General features: G+C 46.4%; 1 protein-coding gene across 2 annotated transcripts in view; it reads left to right on the top strand.

Moving 5' to 3' along the window:
• Nucleotides 1-3724: 3724 nt before the first annotated feature.
• Nucleotides 3725-15830, top strand: part of ESD (esterase D) — a 376126-nt gene continuing 364020 nt past the window's right edge. Inside the window, exon 1 of one of the 2 annotated variants that reach the window (XM_069639904.1) lies at nt 3725-3882. Coding sequence is in view for 1 of the 2 variants with exons in the window: in XM_069639902.1 (XP_069496003.1) it covers nt 3924-4014 (91 nt within the window). In the remaining variant the exon portion in view is untranslated. Of the gene's footprint in view, nt 3883-3908; nt 4015-15830 lie in introns of those variants that run through there. The other variant, XM_069639902.1, reaches the window with a different exon arrangement.

Raw genomic sequence — 15830 nt, forward strand, 5'->3', positions numbered from 1 at the left:
TTGACTGGAAGGGATATGGACCTCAGGAGAGATCGTGGGAGCCTAGTAACCATGTTCACGCACCTCGATTAATACAAAGGTTCCACCGGAGATTTCCGAACAAGCCAAAACCCCCGGAAGGAACAACCTTGGGAGGGGCCTTGAGGGGGGGTACTGTCATGATGCCTACCTCCAAGGAGCAAGGTCCGACCCAGCAACCCCAGAGGCAGGCATCATTCCCCCCAGGGAAGTGCCAGCGGGCCCAAGCTGGGGCCCTTTGGACACAGTCCTGGCGCCTTAGGCGCCAGGCTCATGCTGGACCCCTGTCCTGGCTCCTTGGCCGCCAGGCTCATAAAGCTAGACATGTGTTCAAGTGTTTTAATGTGCACTTACCTGATGCAGACCATGCTGCTACATCCAGCCCCTCTTGAGGCCTGAATGGAACTACTTTACCTGTGGGACTACTTCCACCTGGGTGTGGTCGGGTAAGGATACATACCTGATCGGTGGAAGGATACATACCTGGAACTTCTTCCAAAGCTATTTAAACCACGCCCGATCAGCAACTCACGCTTCGCGTTGTTCTGCTCCTCGCAGCTGGACGCTCACCGTGTCAGCTCCTGCATCTGGACTTCAGCCACACCTGTCAGCATCCTGGGTCACCTGCAAAGGGAGAGAATTGGAGAGAAAGAAGACCTTACCTGCTAAAGCTGTATCACAGAGACATCACACCGACGATCCTGAAAGAGAAGACATCATTTTTAAAAGAATTTCGCTTCGATCGCTGCAGCACTGCATTTCACTCACCTTTCCTGGCACCTCCATCTTCAGCAGCGATCGTCCGGATCCGCAGCCACTTCCCAGCGCCTGGAGAGAGAAAGACAAGAACACAAGGTGAGAGAAGGAAGGGAATAGGAAAAGCTCAGTTTCCTTCTAAGACTTACCTGTTGGGTCATTCCCATTTCATTTCGGGTCCTGCCGCTTCCTGGCATTCCGGACCCCGGCCCCTATGGGGAAAAAAGACAAAGACATTGAATGAGCGAATGCAAAGACATTACCCGAACGCTCATCCAGAATTTACCTGTCATTTATTGGATCTGCACGTTTCACTTCGGGTCGGCGCCATATCTCCGGCATTCCGAACCCCGGCCCCTAAGGGGAAAAAGACATAAGCGTTAGTGCTTGCTGCAATAAGACAAAGAACATTATTATTAAGCTTGAACTTTTGAACTTGCAACAGAACTCTTGCAGCGCCTTACCTGAACAATCAAGCTTATTTGAACTTCCATCAAACCTCAATCCAGTGAAGTAACTGGGTTTCAATGCGCCCCTGCATCAGAAGCAGGATGGAGAACTCATCCTTCCAGACCCTAAGGTGAGACTTCATGGGGAATCGTGGAAGGGGATCGTGGAGGGTTGGAAGGGAGTGGAAGGCTTGAGCATTATTCCGTCAGTAGGTAATACTCCCTTTTCACGCACAGGGGAATATTCCTGCGAGCCAGAGAAGCCAGAGTAGAGGGGCCCTACCTGTCCATCTTCAGAGTCTTGCGCTTCACCATTGAAGAAGCATCAGCACTCGAAGCCAGACCTGCGCCTCCGTGGGAATGAGGTGAGCGTGACACTGACAAATGGGCCTTCGGTGTTGTGCCAAAGCAGTACCTAGTAGCGCAATGATGATAGTGTCAATTGGGGTTGCAAAAGTACTTCGCAATACAAGAAATAGTGCTATCCATACGGACCACCCACTCCCTCACATGATCCCCATCCCGTATAAAGACGAAGTAGAATGTGTTACTGTAGAAGTAACAAAAGGGGGGAATGTTGGGAAGGAATGAACCTATCCCACTCCCCTAGGCACTTTAGGGTGAGGCAAGCCCCCTTGAGAGATCTCTAATAGCCCAGGGGGGAGGAGGGACATCCCAAAGGTCCCCACACAATCATAATATTATATCTGATTTAGAAATAGGGCACACATGTAAACAGACGCCATTTTGTAGCCATAGTTGAAGCATAGGGACTGCATGACCACGTTGTATTCAGTGTGCTGAGCACAGGCCGCAAGCTTGCAGAGGGAATCTGAACAGCCCCACAGCGGTGATGAGAGAAGCCCACGCTGTTGCTAACTTTTACAGGAACCCCCCCCTTTGTTCTTAAAGTGTTGACAATATGTTGCTCTAAGAAAGAATGTGCCCGGGAAGGCCACAAGATAGTTCTGGGCACCTCGGTGTACGTGTTATCACAGCCAAGCCGAAACAGGCCTCCGACCATCACACAGCCAACCACAAGTTATGGCCCCTGCCTCTGCACAGTCCTAAGACCCCTGAATTCCAAGACATTACTCAACCCCAGACCACCGACCATAAACCAATCAACCATAAAAGATCTAAGAGTATGGTCATCCCTTCTTTATTCCCCAAAGCATGATTAGCAATGCAAGGTGCAAGGTACAGGGAGGGATAAATTACAGTTTAAAAGCGAGGGTGGAAGCTTTGGAAGATGAGAGATGCGATAGGGGTGAGTGAAATGTGAGTGTGTGGGGGTTAGTATGCCCTAGAGACTCCCCCTATGGCAGTCTTCGAGCCTGCTAGGTGCACTGTGTAATCATAAAGTGGCACTATTTTTCAAATGTAGCTAATTGACTCTTCAGCCTTGGTTTCCTAGAGAGGATGAGCCCAGCAGACCCCACATGATGGAAGACAGACGGACTGGGCGGGGACCAATGGCCTGGAATCCCCTATGGAGTAGGCCGACCCTGTATAAGGTCACACCAACCAGCCACCCGGGCTTTCACTGTATAGAAATGACGCTGTACACCCTTTTAAGGTTGTGCACCTCTTCCCCTCAGAACGTTCTTGGAAGCAAAGTTCTTTGCTGGCGCATCTACCTTTTGTAAAAATAAAACTTGCTATCCTTGCAAGAGTTTATTGGTCCTTTTTTCTGTAGCAGGTTGTATTTTTTCTGATGTGAGTATTTAGGGGCGTGCCTTCCTTATCCCCCCTCACCTTCGCCTCTTGGCATGTTACCTACTACCAGCAACCCCCTCTGACCATGCATAGCTCTCAAAAATTTGAGTCGCAAAAGCGGGTGAAAACACCCGATTTTGTTTTTGGCGGGTGAGAGGCCCATTGAAATGAATGGGCCTGCAGGAGGCTTGGCGGGTGAGTCCACTCTTTACAAGGCAGGTGACACCCGCCAAAAGCATGTGAGTTGAGAGCTATGGACCATGGGTAGGTGGCCTCTGTAAAGTTGTGTTTCCTCCATCCCTTCGAGTGACCTGATGATAAGGTCAGGTGGCACCCCTTAACTTTTTTTCTCTGGGGGTGTGATCCTGGGCCATTAAAGAGGACTCACCAACATTAATTTCCACACCTGTTGCTCCCATTCACGATTTGCATGGGCCAACCAGAGTACTTCCCCACAGAAGAATATGCGAAATTCTTTGCTATGACCTTATGAATTGCACTCCAGGTTACTAACATAAATGGTTAGAATGATTGCCAAAGATGTGTTTTTAGAAGTCCCATTCAGACGAGAAATAAAAGTGCACACATTTTCCTGAAAATAAAATGCGATTTTAATAAATGCGTTCTGTTCTAGCATACTGTGTCTGCGTTATGTATATTTGCTTTACTGTTTGTTTTTTTTCTTTTGAGACCTATCTGTGTTGTTTTATAAGTGCGCTTGTTTTTTCATCTTATTTGGTTGGGAGTCAGCTTGTTTTGGGCGTTTTTTAGAGGGACATTCAGCTTATTTTTTCATTCTGACTCGGCAACGCTGCAAAAGACTCCGGGGCTGAAGCAGAGAACATTTACCCACAATTCTTCCTTGCGGAGTTCGTGGGAGTGGAATGAGCACGACTGTTCTTTCCTTTCAGTAGAACAGGCACGGCCAGCCCTGTGGAAGGTGCGTCATTATTAATTGGGATCAAAGAAAGGTTGGGCGGAATGCTGGCCCACGGACTGACAGGGTGGAAGAGTTTCGTGTTTCAAAGTTTGAAATATGGCCGTCAGTACTGGGGAGGGGAGACTATTTTAGGTGCAGTGCTTTCTTTAATGTTCTGCACATATGGATTAGGACACGCATTTTGTAAACTGTGCCTGGTTTGTTTATATGATGTGCCTGGTTTGTTTATATTAAAATACGAAGGTGCATTTGCATTTGGGAAGCTCCTGGTGCAGGGTTAACACGTGTCATTGACATTAAAATGCACTGCGTGCAACATTCCTCGTCCTATGTATTTCTGATCCCGGCAAACAGTTTTCGTTGTCATGTGGTGTGATTTACTTTATAGAAACGAAGGTTTAGTTGCATTTCTTGATCAATCTCTAACGTTGTATCAGTTCCTAGTAACTTAATTGAATCGTTCCATACAATGTCCACTTATTGGCTCAGACCTACCACCTCTTTATGTTAATGCATTGGTGAATTGAGTTTGGTACAATTTTACACGATCCCCTGTCTTGTGAGTTGAGTGAAACTGGGAAGGGAAGCGTTTATGTGGGAATCCTGTGGTTGACATCCCATCGCGTGTAGGTGGGCCAGGCTTCCTTCCAGTAGTGAACCATTGCAGTATTTACAAAACCCCGAAGATTGGGGAATAGGGTTTCGACACTATGTTGTGTTCTATGCAGTGCACACGTAGTCGCCCCCTTGGTCGTGATCCGATTTTCTGCTGTTCTGGGATCCCATAGTAATTGGTCATATGCCATCCGTATGCGATTACTAGAAGAAACATTTCGGTCAATAATTGTAGGTAGACTACCTAAATAATCATGTTGTTATGTTTTATACTATGGATAGCTTAGTGGGATGGCATGATTTTACGGCAATGATCACGAATCGTTGAAGTTGCCAAATTGTACATGCATATTTGGTAGGATTTTGCAGGTAATTCCTTTTGCAAGGTGGTGTAGGAGTACAGGTAAAAGTTCTTAATATAACTGAAACGTAAGCAATTCTGATGGAGGCGTTTTAGAGAAGGTCGGATGCTGCGGCAAAGGCTAAATGACATTGGAACAAACGTCAAATGAATGCTGGTTCTGGTCGTAAGTACGTCTGGTAGACCCGGACAAACAATTGACACTCGTTGAGGTCTACTTTGAGAGATTGTTTGAAAAAATGTGGCTTTGGAGTTTCACAAATGTATCCGTGGATACTTGTGATAAGAAGAAAAATGTCCGGGTTCCGATAGATGATAGTCTTACATGGGTAGGAGGCAAGCAACTAGTGACTGCACCCCTTTTTTCATGGCAAAGGTGATGGTGCTAGTATTTTATCGGCCATGGGATGGGGTATTAAGCAAGCAAAATGGTCCTTTTTGGAGTGCCCTTTTTCCATGCGCTGCATGTTGCGCGGTAAATGTTGGGTGTAGGTCAGAAGGACCCAGGTCCTATGTGGTGGTATGCTTCTATAAGTTTGGCAAATGCAATTGGCGGTTGGAGTGCTGAGAGGGTAAAAGTGTTTTTTATTGCCTGTGTGTGTTTTTTGGGGTGCAGGGGTGAAATAAGACTAGAGCTTCTTGGCGAAGGGACGATGGCTTCAAAACATTGAGGTAAGAAGTCCATGACGAAATGGGAATGAATCGACGCCAATTGAACCAGATTTTCCCAGAGGACATTTTGTGAAGAAGTTGGGGTAATCTGACTGGTTTAATGCAGGTCGTAGAAGCTTTAATATGTCTAAATGGAGAAGTTCAAGTTATACAAGGAATATTTAATTTAACTGTTCAATATGATTTAGATATCAGAATTTCTTTTGTAGACACAAATATAATATTGTGGACAGATTGTTTGCCATCTGGAAACACTTTTAGAAAGCTTCTTTTTGTTGCACTTTCAACAGTGGCCTCTGGTCTCTCACACGACTGGGCATTCTGGTGATATTAATAGATAAGGCGTTTCAGCCTAATTTTACGGTAAAATGGATTGGTATTCTCTTAATTGTAGCCTATGCGGGAAGAACCTTATCTTTGGACAGGTTGCAAACTCTTTTTGTTGGGAGTGGTTTAATCTCTGTTTGTGGGGTAATAAATTGCAACCACCCGTCTCCTCCGATGAATATCATTCCACTGTTTTTTCTCTACAAACTTCTGTATGCATTATGTGATAGTTTTTTATATTGTGTATGCATATATGATTGTGCAGGGATCGAAATTAAGATTGGACAAGCGGGAGCTAAAAGCAGCTCCTCGGTATCTGGCATTAACCAGTGAGCAGCAGCTACCACTGGGGAATGAGGAGCTAGTAGAGTGTTCTGCAAACCTAACTTCCACATAAAATGCTAACGTGTGTGTGTCTCACAATGGGACCTCCTTAGTTGTACATTTCGTGTCCTAATCTATATTGGGTGGTGCTAAAGCTAAAACGATTGCATTCGAGCATAGATGGGGAGACATGAGATATTAGGAGGGACACAAAGCTTGTAGGTGTTTGGTTATTTGGCCACCTATTGACTGCCCTTGGCCATGCTAATCATTGCACTCAAATTGTCTGTGTTTTCTCAAAGCAGTCTTCTGAAAGTTAATGACTTAATTGGGGTTGTAACCGAGCTTTTAGTGTAATAAAAATGCCCTGACTGGGTCTACCTTCAGGCACTATGCATGTCCTGCCCTGAAACCCTGTTAAAAACAAGCATTGGCAAAGGCAACAGTTTTGGCTTCTGCAGAAGTATTAGGCACTAATGGCACTTATGAGCTTGATCATTGCACTGCAAATATGCACTACACTATCAGTCCAGGAAATGCTCATGTTTGCTAATCCTGTTCATCTGGAAATCCTTGAACAGAACTACATACAGAGGGCCGTCTAGCACTTATTCTTTGCTGTTCTCACCTAGCTGGGAACTACCTATCGGGGAATCCAGTGCTCCACATAAGATTTTGAAGTGGGAGTGTTTTACTCCCTATTTCTAAAGTTGGGAGTAAAATATTTTTTTAGGGAGTACAAATTTAAGTCCAATTCCCAATTAGCGGATTTTATAAGCAAATAAAAATGTTTTAACTGGAAAATGGAAATGTTTTTGTAATAATAATTTCTTTCCCCCTAGTTATTCATACACGTTAAACAAGATACATGTTTACTTCTTCCAATCGCCCAGTAATAATAGAAGTTTCTTCCTGTGGTACTATGTGTACTACTGGTCCAAACATATCCATGGAGTTGTGGTACTATGTGTACTACTGGTCCAAACATATCCATGGAGCTATGTCCAAACAAATATTCCCCATTCCCATCTGCTGCGTGCCTGCCACCCAGGCCTTATTCGGCCCATTATTGTACGTATTGACCCAAGTCTAATCTGGGCAGGAAAATGAACATGTGTTAAAGCGGGAGCCAGGCCCTACGCCCTAATGCCCTCTAAAGCATCACTCCCGGCAAGACCCATAGCAGCCCCCACCCTCCCACTCTTCCCTCAGCACCTTGCTGTTGCGACCGCCCATTCCTTATTTGTTGTGGCCAAGACCCCTCTACCTCTCTCCGTGCCTGATGTACAGCTTGAGTCTGTTGGGTTCCCATCTGCCTATGTTCTTTATCGCCCCATCGCCTAAACCCTCCTTGTGTGCAGTAGTAGCCGCACCTATGAAAAAGGAGTGTGGGGTGTAGTGGCCCGATGCACATCCATATCGTTCCACCATGGCTGCCATTATATTTTCTTTATTTGAAATTGCGTGAGGGGTGAGCTGTCCTAGGTCTAACATATCTTTAAATATGCACGAATAACTTAGTGCAAAGAAGTATTTTTCACAAAACATTTCTGTTTTACAGTTGAAAATATTCTTTCTAGTTTATAAAATAATCCCATTGGTAACAAAAAATTAATTGTACTCCCAACATTTAAAATGGGGAGTAAAATACTCCCACTTAAAATGTTTATCTGGAGCACTGCATACAGGCATTAGAAACTTAAACCTGCAGTGGATTTATCGGAGACTGCAGTAGATGCAATAATCCCTTGAGTTATCAGAGTAATATGAACCTGTGACATCTTTGTTAATAACGACCTCCCTGCAAAAGGAACCTTACCCAAGCAGCAATCTTAATTGGATCAGAGCTAGTAGTCTACAAGGAAAGAGTGCCCTCAACAACTGAACTAACTAGATTGCGTTGACGCCAGCGACGCAAACTTTACACGCATGTTAGTGAAGCTGTTGGCTGAAGTTAATAAGTCATTCGACTGGGATTCACCCGTGGCCAGCAAATTAGTTATCGGCATTTTTGTGGCTTAGCCCAACCCTTGTAGAAGCGATCTTTAGCCTAAGCTAGGATGTCTGTAGATGCCTCGGTGAGCTATTTCAACCCCTTAACCCAATGCACCAGAGGAAGAGTGAGAAGCAGCACTGTACGTAAACCAGTACTACCGGCCTTAAGAGAAGATTTCATGACAGAAGGTACAAACAAGCTGTTAAGGTAGGCCTCCCCCTGACTGAAAGTGTATAAACAACTTGTCATCAGGCACGCATGCACACACAAGCTTGTCAAAGAGCGACTGTTAAAAGATTAAACTGCAGACGTAACATATGCTCTAACCGTTTAGCCATTGGGTCACCATAGCCCCCTCGCTCTTCCTTGTAGCCAATTGCTGCCCATGCGACATTTAAATTGCCCTGACCCTACCGGACTGGAAATAAACATATTTTCATATGCGCTGACATTCCCACTGGCACCCCTAATATCGTCACCCCGCTGCATCTAACCAGTATGTATTGGTAGACTCCCTAGCCCTTTCTCCTTTCTCCACGTAACCATTCCTGATGGTCCATCGACCCTCAAACCAGCGTGAACCTCTTCCTCCCTGCGCATCTCCATATCCACCACCACCTCATAATGCATTCATACGAAGTACATATCGCAGCACATTCGGTCCCAGCCTCCTTTAATGCAAACAAACTTCAACAACTAGTGAGGTGGCAGGGATGCTGTGTGCTGCAAAACAAGTGTTAATGAATGTGACAGACCGGTTTAGTTATTGCTGCAAGATGTGATCCAAGAGTAATTCCGCTTGCTCCGTTTAATTGTATACTTCTACCCTAAATCTATACGGTTTAGCATTGTTTCACAATTCCCATTAAATCATACCAAGCTCATGCGTTGCCTGTAAAATAGTTTGGGTTTGTTGTGGTTTCTTCTCCTAACACAGTGCTGTAAAATGAACCACCTTGTCCCAGTAATTAAAATGCGTTTGTAGGTACTCCTCCGCACCCCTGAAATATCTGCCCGAGCATCGAACTAAAGTATGCTGCAGCGGCGCGATCACCCAGCACCGGGCGTGGAGGTAACTCAATTTATTCATGTGTTTTTACATGACTGGATGGTAGTACATTCTGCTTAATTCAAGGTTGGCGTCATCACTATATTGCTTTTCTTCGTTGGACAAGTGATAGCTATCTGTTTCGGGTGTCTGGTGCAAGTTTGGGGTGGTTTCTGTTGGATCCAGGGTGTGACCCTGGAACACACATTAGTAGAATGCCTCCACAGGGGCGGGGGTCACGCTGGTGACAAACGCGGGCTCTCACCCTCTAAATAAGACACGTCAGGTAGGTGCTGATATCTACACTGGGCTGCCAGGATTTCGGATGCCTGTTCCTTTCATCTGTCATGTCCCGCCGTTGCCCGATGACGTGACACGTACATAACATCCCTCTCCTTTTTAACATTACACTAACCTCGCCTTATGGATTATGTGCAACTCTGAGTCCATATCAGCATACATAGTCCTTCAGCTTACCTGGGGGCGTTCCATAGCGGCTGTGTCTCTGGTCTGGCGTCCTCTACAGGGCTGGTTGGCACACTTGCCGCCCTTCTGTGGTCTTTGGGGTCAGGTCCATGCTCAGCATCTTCCATCGTGCTTTTGTCTCCCGTTGGTTGTCTCTTCGTCATCCTTGTCCTGTCGCTGGTATGTAATTGTAATTGGTTATTTATAACGCGCTTAATACCCGGAGGTTTCTAAGCGCGGACCCGGGGATCGAACCTGTGTTGCTCTGCGTCGTCTCGCTGCCAAGGTGATCATGTTGCCCCTGAGCTATCCTCCCTCCACATGGTGTGGGGGACACGTTTGAACCGCGTTTGAACCAGGACGCGTTCCTTGCAATAGTCTTGTGTCCTTGGCTGGCCACTACGAGTGTCCCCTTCCTCTGGTTCACAGTCCACGGGGTGGGGTCATACTGGCTTGCTAGCTTCAACTTTGAGGTATTTCGCAGGACTAACACTTGATTTTCTACCTTGTGTCGAGCGTCGTTCGCCTGGCGTTTGGTGCTCATGTGTTGCCACTCCTGGAGTGGGTTCGCCGTTGTTTCCTTTAGTTTGCCCATTTGCTCGAGTGGTGAGGTATCGATGAATTCAGGAGAGTTCCGTACATCAGGTCAGTTGGGGGCATGTCATTTGAGGTGTGAGATGTCAGCCGGTAGTTCCTCAGGAATCGATGGAGTTCGACTTTCCATGGGCTGCTTTGATTCTTTATGTTCAGCACTTTATTGATTGTCCTCATGAACTTGTGGCCATCTCGGGGTGATGTGGTGATGGTGGATATGCAGGTCATCCAGGTATTTCGCCAGCTCTCTCCTTTGAAAGGGGACCCATTGTCGCGCTGTATGTATTTTGCCCATGTGTGGCGAATATCTTTTCCAATACCGGAATGACCGCCTCCGCCGCAGTGGATTGTATGATCTCGACTTCAGGGTAGCATGAGTAGTCCTCCATGGCAAAAAGTAGGTATATGCCCTCCTGCAATGTGCAAAAGTCAATGCTTATTGCCTCCCAGCGTGTTGCGCCGCTCAGGGTGGATTGGATTGTTTCGGGTCTAGGGGGTGCACTGGTCACTTGGCATGGGTGGCATGACGATATCATGTTCTCGACCTCTGTGTCTAATTGAGGAAACACCCTATGTCGTATGTGGGCTTTGGTTCTGACAATCCCTTGGTGCCCTTCATGTGCAAGGGTGATGATTCTGTCCTGTAGGCTGCCAGGGATAAGGATTCGTATGCCTCTCAGTATCAGTACATCATTAGTGATTGATAGCTCCTGGCGGACTGAGAATACCCCTGTGAGAAAATCTTTGACTGCCACCGTACGGTTGTGGTTGTTGTGGAGAAACGATTTCCACTCGCCTGCTAATATAGCGTTCAACAAGTCCCAGTATGGGTCTGCGTTGGTTGGTTCTACAGTGTCCGCGAGGCTGACCATTATGTGTTTCATAGTGTCCACAATTTGGCAGATGTGCTCTTCAGTCTCTGTGGACTCTTGGACTTCTGCCGCGGTTGCTGCTCTCGGGTGTCTAGACAGAGGTGTGGATGAGGTAGGGCCTGAGCGGGCAAAGCCCACCCAAAAATTCTAAATGCCCGGGTTGCTCTGAGCTGGAGTGGCGCCGACATATTTTTTTTTTTTGTTGTTGCACACCTCCTCCCTCTGCTCCACGTTGCTTTGCGAGGGAGCAGGCCAGTGCAAACCTTTTTATTTTAACTTGTTGGAGCGCACGCCTGACACGCTCAGTGCTGATTGCTATGCAACCACTTTTTTCCATGCAAAGGTCTGCTCCTTGGTTTTTTGAGAACCGGTCTCCAGATTGCAAAACCGCATCTGCCTGCCGTCTTTCTCTACCAGATGCTCTGTGTGCTGAGCAGCTCCGTTTCCAGGCTGCTGCTGCTACTGTGCCTGTACTGACCGACCGAAGCAGAAGACTCTTCTTCTGAAAGTAAGCAATGGAGCATCAGCAGTGATCCGAGCATTATTTTAATGTTAATGTTATGTGTATATATGCCTGCGTATCATGAATGCTGGTGCATGCGTGCGTGTTTGTGTGTATTATGTGTCTGACATGTCTTTGTCAACATTGAGTGGGTGACTTGTGACTAAGGGACTGTAGTGTTCTCGTGTGTGTATGTTGTTAGCAGAGAGTTAGTATAGTGTGCAAGTGTGTTTGAGTGAATGTATGCTCATGGGTCGGGGGTTGACGGAATAAAGTAGGCAGATTGCAATATCTATCATTACTACTGCTGTAAGGATAGATACTGCATAGATGCCAACCAACCAGGTGTGCAGTAAGTGCCCAAGCATTCCGAGGGTGAGGGGGGCTAAGAGGTCTCAAGGTGCATCATTCTGCAAGCGCCTTCATACCTGCCCATTGCCCTCCTTCAATCACAGCCCCGGGTGCAGGTAAGTATCCAGCATTGCAAGAGTGGGGGGAGGAAAGGAGGGTGAGCCACGAAAAAAGTCCTGCTACAGTGCTAATTTTCCCCACAAATGAAGTGCACGCAATTGCATACGGTCTCAATTACACCCCCCAAACCGCCCACCTCTGCCCCAATCTACTTTTGTTTTAACATTAGTGGCAGATGACATTTTAACACATAACAAAAAAAGTTAAACTACAGGATCATAACAGATGCAGAAAACTCATCTATTGGAGGTCTTCCAGGCGCATGTGGGCAAAAAAAATGCAAACCTCCTCATTTGCATAAGGATTGCACCAACAGATGTGACTTTATAGAAAAGGACATTACAATAAGCATAATCAGTCTTTGATACTTGGACGCACCATGGAAGTGAGTTCAAGTGACTAAGTGGCAAATAACTTTGTGGTGCAAAATACCTAAATTGCAATTTTATTATATATGGAGCAACTCTGTAGGCATTTATTTTTTATAATCACAGATAAGCTTTGAAGTGAATCAGAATCACTTAGAGGGCTGCAGATAAGACACATTGGGCCTCATTACGACCCTGGCGGTCTGGGAACTACAGTACGCATGCCGGTACCGCAGTTCCCAGACTGCCATACCATGTGTTGTGGTCGCGGGTGCCTGTCAGCCCGCCAGGTTTTTCCTGGCGGGCTGACAGGCACCCGCGAGCACAGCACGTCTGATGCACCGGCACAACTCTGAATGTGCCGGTGCATTAACGTCCCCATACCCATTCAGCCCTATGGGGCGGAATGGGGATGAGAAGTCCCTTGATTCCGGCACCCGAAAATGGGCAAGTACTGGGTCCGCCTAACTCGGCATGACCCGGTTCTTGCCCATTCACGGGTGCCGGGAAAAAAAGGCAACTCCGGCAGCAGCCGTGCCTGTTTACAACCCTGACGGTAGCCGTGCCTGTAAATGAGGCCCAGTGTGATTAAATGATTTGCCCAGTATCACCCACTTTGGTTAAATTGTGAAACTGGGTTGCAGACAATTTAAGCAACTGAGCACATCTTCCCAGGCTTAGTTGATATTGATGTTTTTAGTTTTTTTTGCTTTGCATTTCATGTGCTTAAAAATTATTTATAGTAATGCCTTGGAAGCAAACCACATTACATAATAAACTAGCCTTTCATAGTAAACTAACTATGCACTATATACATTGTCATAGAAATCTATTGAGCAATACAAGTATGGCTTTAGTTTTATTCTCCCCATCCTGCATGCAAAGTCACAATAACATCATGCAGATTTATGTGAGCCTAACACATCCCCATTGGGTTTTAAAGCCATTGTCATTATTTCATGAAACATGCAACTTTATCCACCCTTCTCACTTCTGATCACTCCCTCCCATTCCCATTTCTAAAGGCTGACTGTATTCCGTTATCTGGCGTCTGATCTCTGTCAACGTCCTCTAAGTCGCATGACGGGGCTAGCCATCGGAGTCTGGTGTGATACGCGTCGAGAGTTTCCTCTTCGGTTTGGACTGTGGTGCAGAAGTTGAATGTCTCGTAGTCTGGTATCAACTGTGTCATGAAGTGTGCTGTGCGGGCGTCCTTCACTGACCTGTAGACATCGGTTCCATCTTGTGTGGCGAGAGAGTTGAAAATGTGTAATACGTCAACCCTCACATGCTCAGTAGCCGATGGGACCTCCTCTTTCTGGGCGTGGTAATGTCTTTACAGTCCATTGCCATTTATAATTTTTGAAGCCATATGGTCCACCGTGGCACCACTGATGATGGGTCAGTGTATGTCGAAAGGGCCTTGTATTGCATTCTGCTTGCTTTGGCCTTGTGTGGGCGAAGGCGGTAGTGAGTAGCACTGCCATTCTGGATGGAGTGCCTGCTCTGGGCGTGTACATCCCTGTTGCAATGGCCTTCCTGGTACAAGGCACCTGCAGCGCGGGCTGTGGTGGTTGACCTCACCTCTGGACACTGCTGCTGATTGTGGTGGGTGGAGGACTCGCTCACTGTGTCCCTTGCTTCTGAGGACGCTGGATTCAGATCCTGGTGCTTCTCCCTGGTGTGTGGGTGTTGTGCTGTAATTAAGCAGCTGGAATTTGCTTTTCAGTTGCCTGTGTGGGCAGTTTTGTTTCCTCGTCTCCAGTGTTGGATTCATGGTGTCACATGAATGTCTGCACAGGGGAGGGGTCGCGCTGGTGACCCAACGCGGGTTCCCACCCGCTAAATAAGACTCGTCAGGCAGGGCTGATATCTACACAGGGCCTGCCAGAGTTTCCAACACCGTTCCTTTAATCTGTCACATCCCGCCGTTGCGCGGTGACGTGACACGTACATAACAGTTTCCATGTGCATCCCCTGTTATGCAAAGTGTGAAACATGTTTTGTTGATACTCCTCCTGTCCCCACCAGTTATTTGAAACGTTGATGTTAAGAAACCCGTAAAATGTGCTGTAACGTCAAACGCTAACGCAGTTGCCAAAGAGTTGATAAAGTTTTGCTATATATTGGGGTACATACTGGACAGTATTAATTTCTAATTGGGAAACGGCGAGACACGCATAAAATGCTGAGATAAATAGTGTACCTCAAAAGAAGGACAACATCCCACGAAGAGGGACACCCACATGGCTATGCGCATTTTGTATGAAAATTCATGCATGCTTTTCTATTGACGTTCCGGGTAACCCATGAAATGTAAATGTGCCCTCATTCCTTTGATTTATTCATCTACAAATGTCTATCGTCCAATATCTATTACAGGTTTGGATGGACAAAACTACAGATGGTAGCATGTACAGAATACCTAGAGAGTCACGCTAATTCATGTTTATGGCTAAACTGGCAAAGCGGAGTATTTGTGCCTTCTACAGCGCCAAGTGGCGGTTTAGACTGTGTGGTAAGCTTTCTAAAGTGCCATGTCGGACGATTCCTAGCGGTGTGAGACCCAGCCAACTCCTAGCTGAGCTACGTTGTGTACATGTTTTGCTATTATATTCACAAACTGTGTCGGAGGCAGTTAACGCTTGTTACTGCTACTGAGGTGCGGCTTGACACGTAGGTTACGCTACGCTCAGTGATCCCTCAGAGAGCGGAGAGGAAATTTAAGACAGCCACTGGGAACAGCTTGGAAAGCAGCAGCCCAGAAAGCAGCTCGCTCGTTGCCGTATAACCGCAACCCGGTGGTGGTGCTGCTGCAGTCACTGTCGCCGCACAGAAGCAGGTTTGCAGAGGGGGTTTTCTTTCTTCTAAAGATTTGCATTAAAACCAACTAGTCAGCCTTGTGGCTGTTTCTGATGTTTCAACATTGATAGCCTCTTGCAGCCGCCCTGTAGCTCCTGGAGATTGCCTGCAGCTGGGCAGCGGGTTGCTGCTCTTAGCCATTCAGTAAAGAGCTAAGAAAGAAAGCTAAGAAGCAATAAGAGGCAGCGGTCCAGCAGATGTAGGAAAGTAGTTAAAACCTACATCCAAAAAGCGGTGAGTGTGCATTATTCTTCATCTTCGACTACTCTTAATGTAAGCAAATATACTAAGAGCTGATTTTCTGTCATTGCAAAGTAATATTTCTAAACCACAAAATACAATAGATCGTAATCATATGCAGTCTATGTATTCTTTAGTAGTGTGTATGTGCGGGTCTATGAGCAGACTATTTTAGTATTTTGAGTTTTTGCATATGCTTTTCACTAAGGGCACAACCACACAAGGTGCCGG

This window comes from Ambystoma mexicanum, chromosome 7q (genome assembly GCF_040938575.1).
Source record: "Ambystoma mexicanum isolate Mex_15411 chromosome 7q, UKY_AmexF1_1, whole genome shotgun sequence".
Taxonomy (NCBI): Eukaryota; Metazoa; Chordata; class Amphibia; order Caudata; family Ambystomatidae; genus Ambystoma; species Ambystoma mexicanum.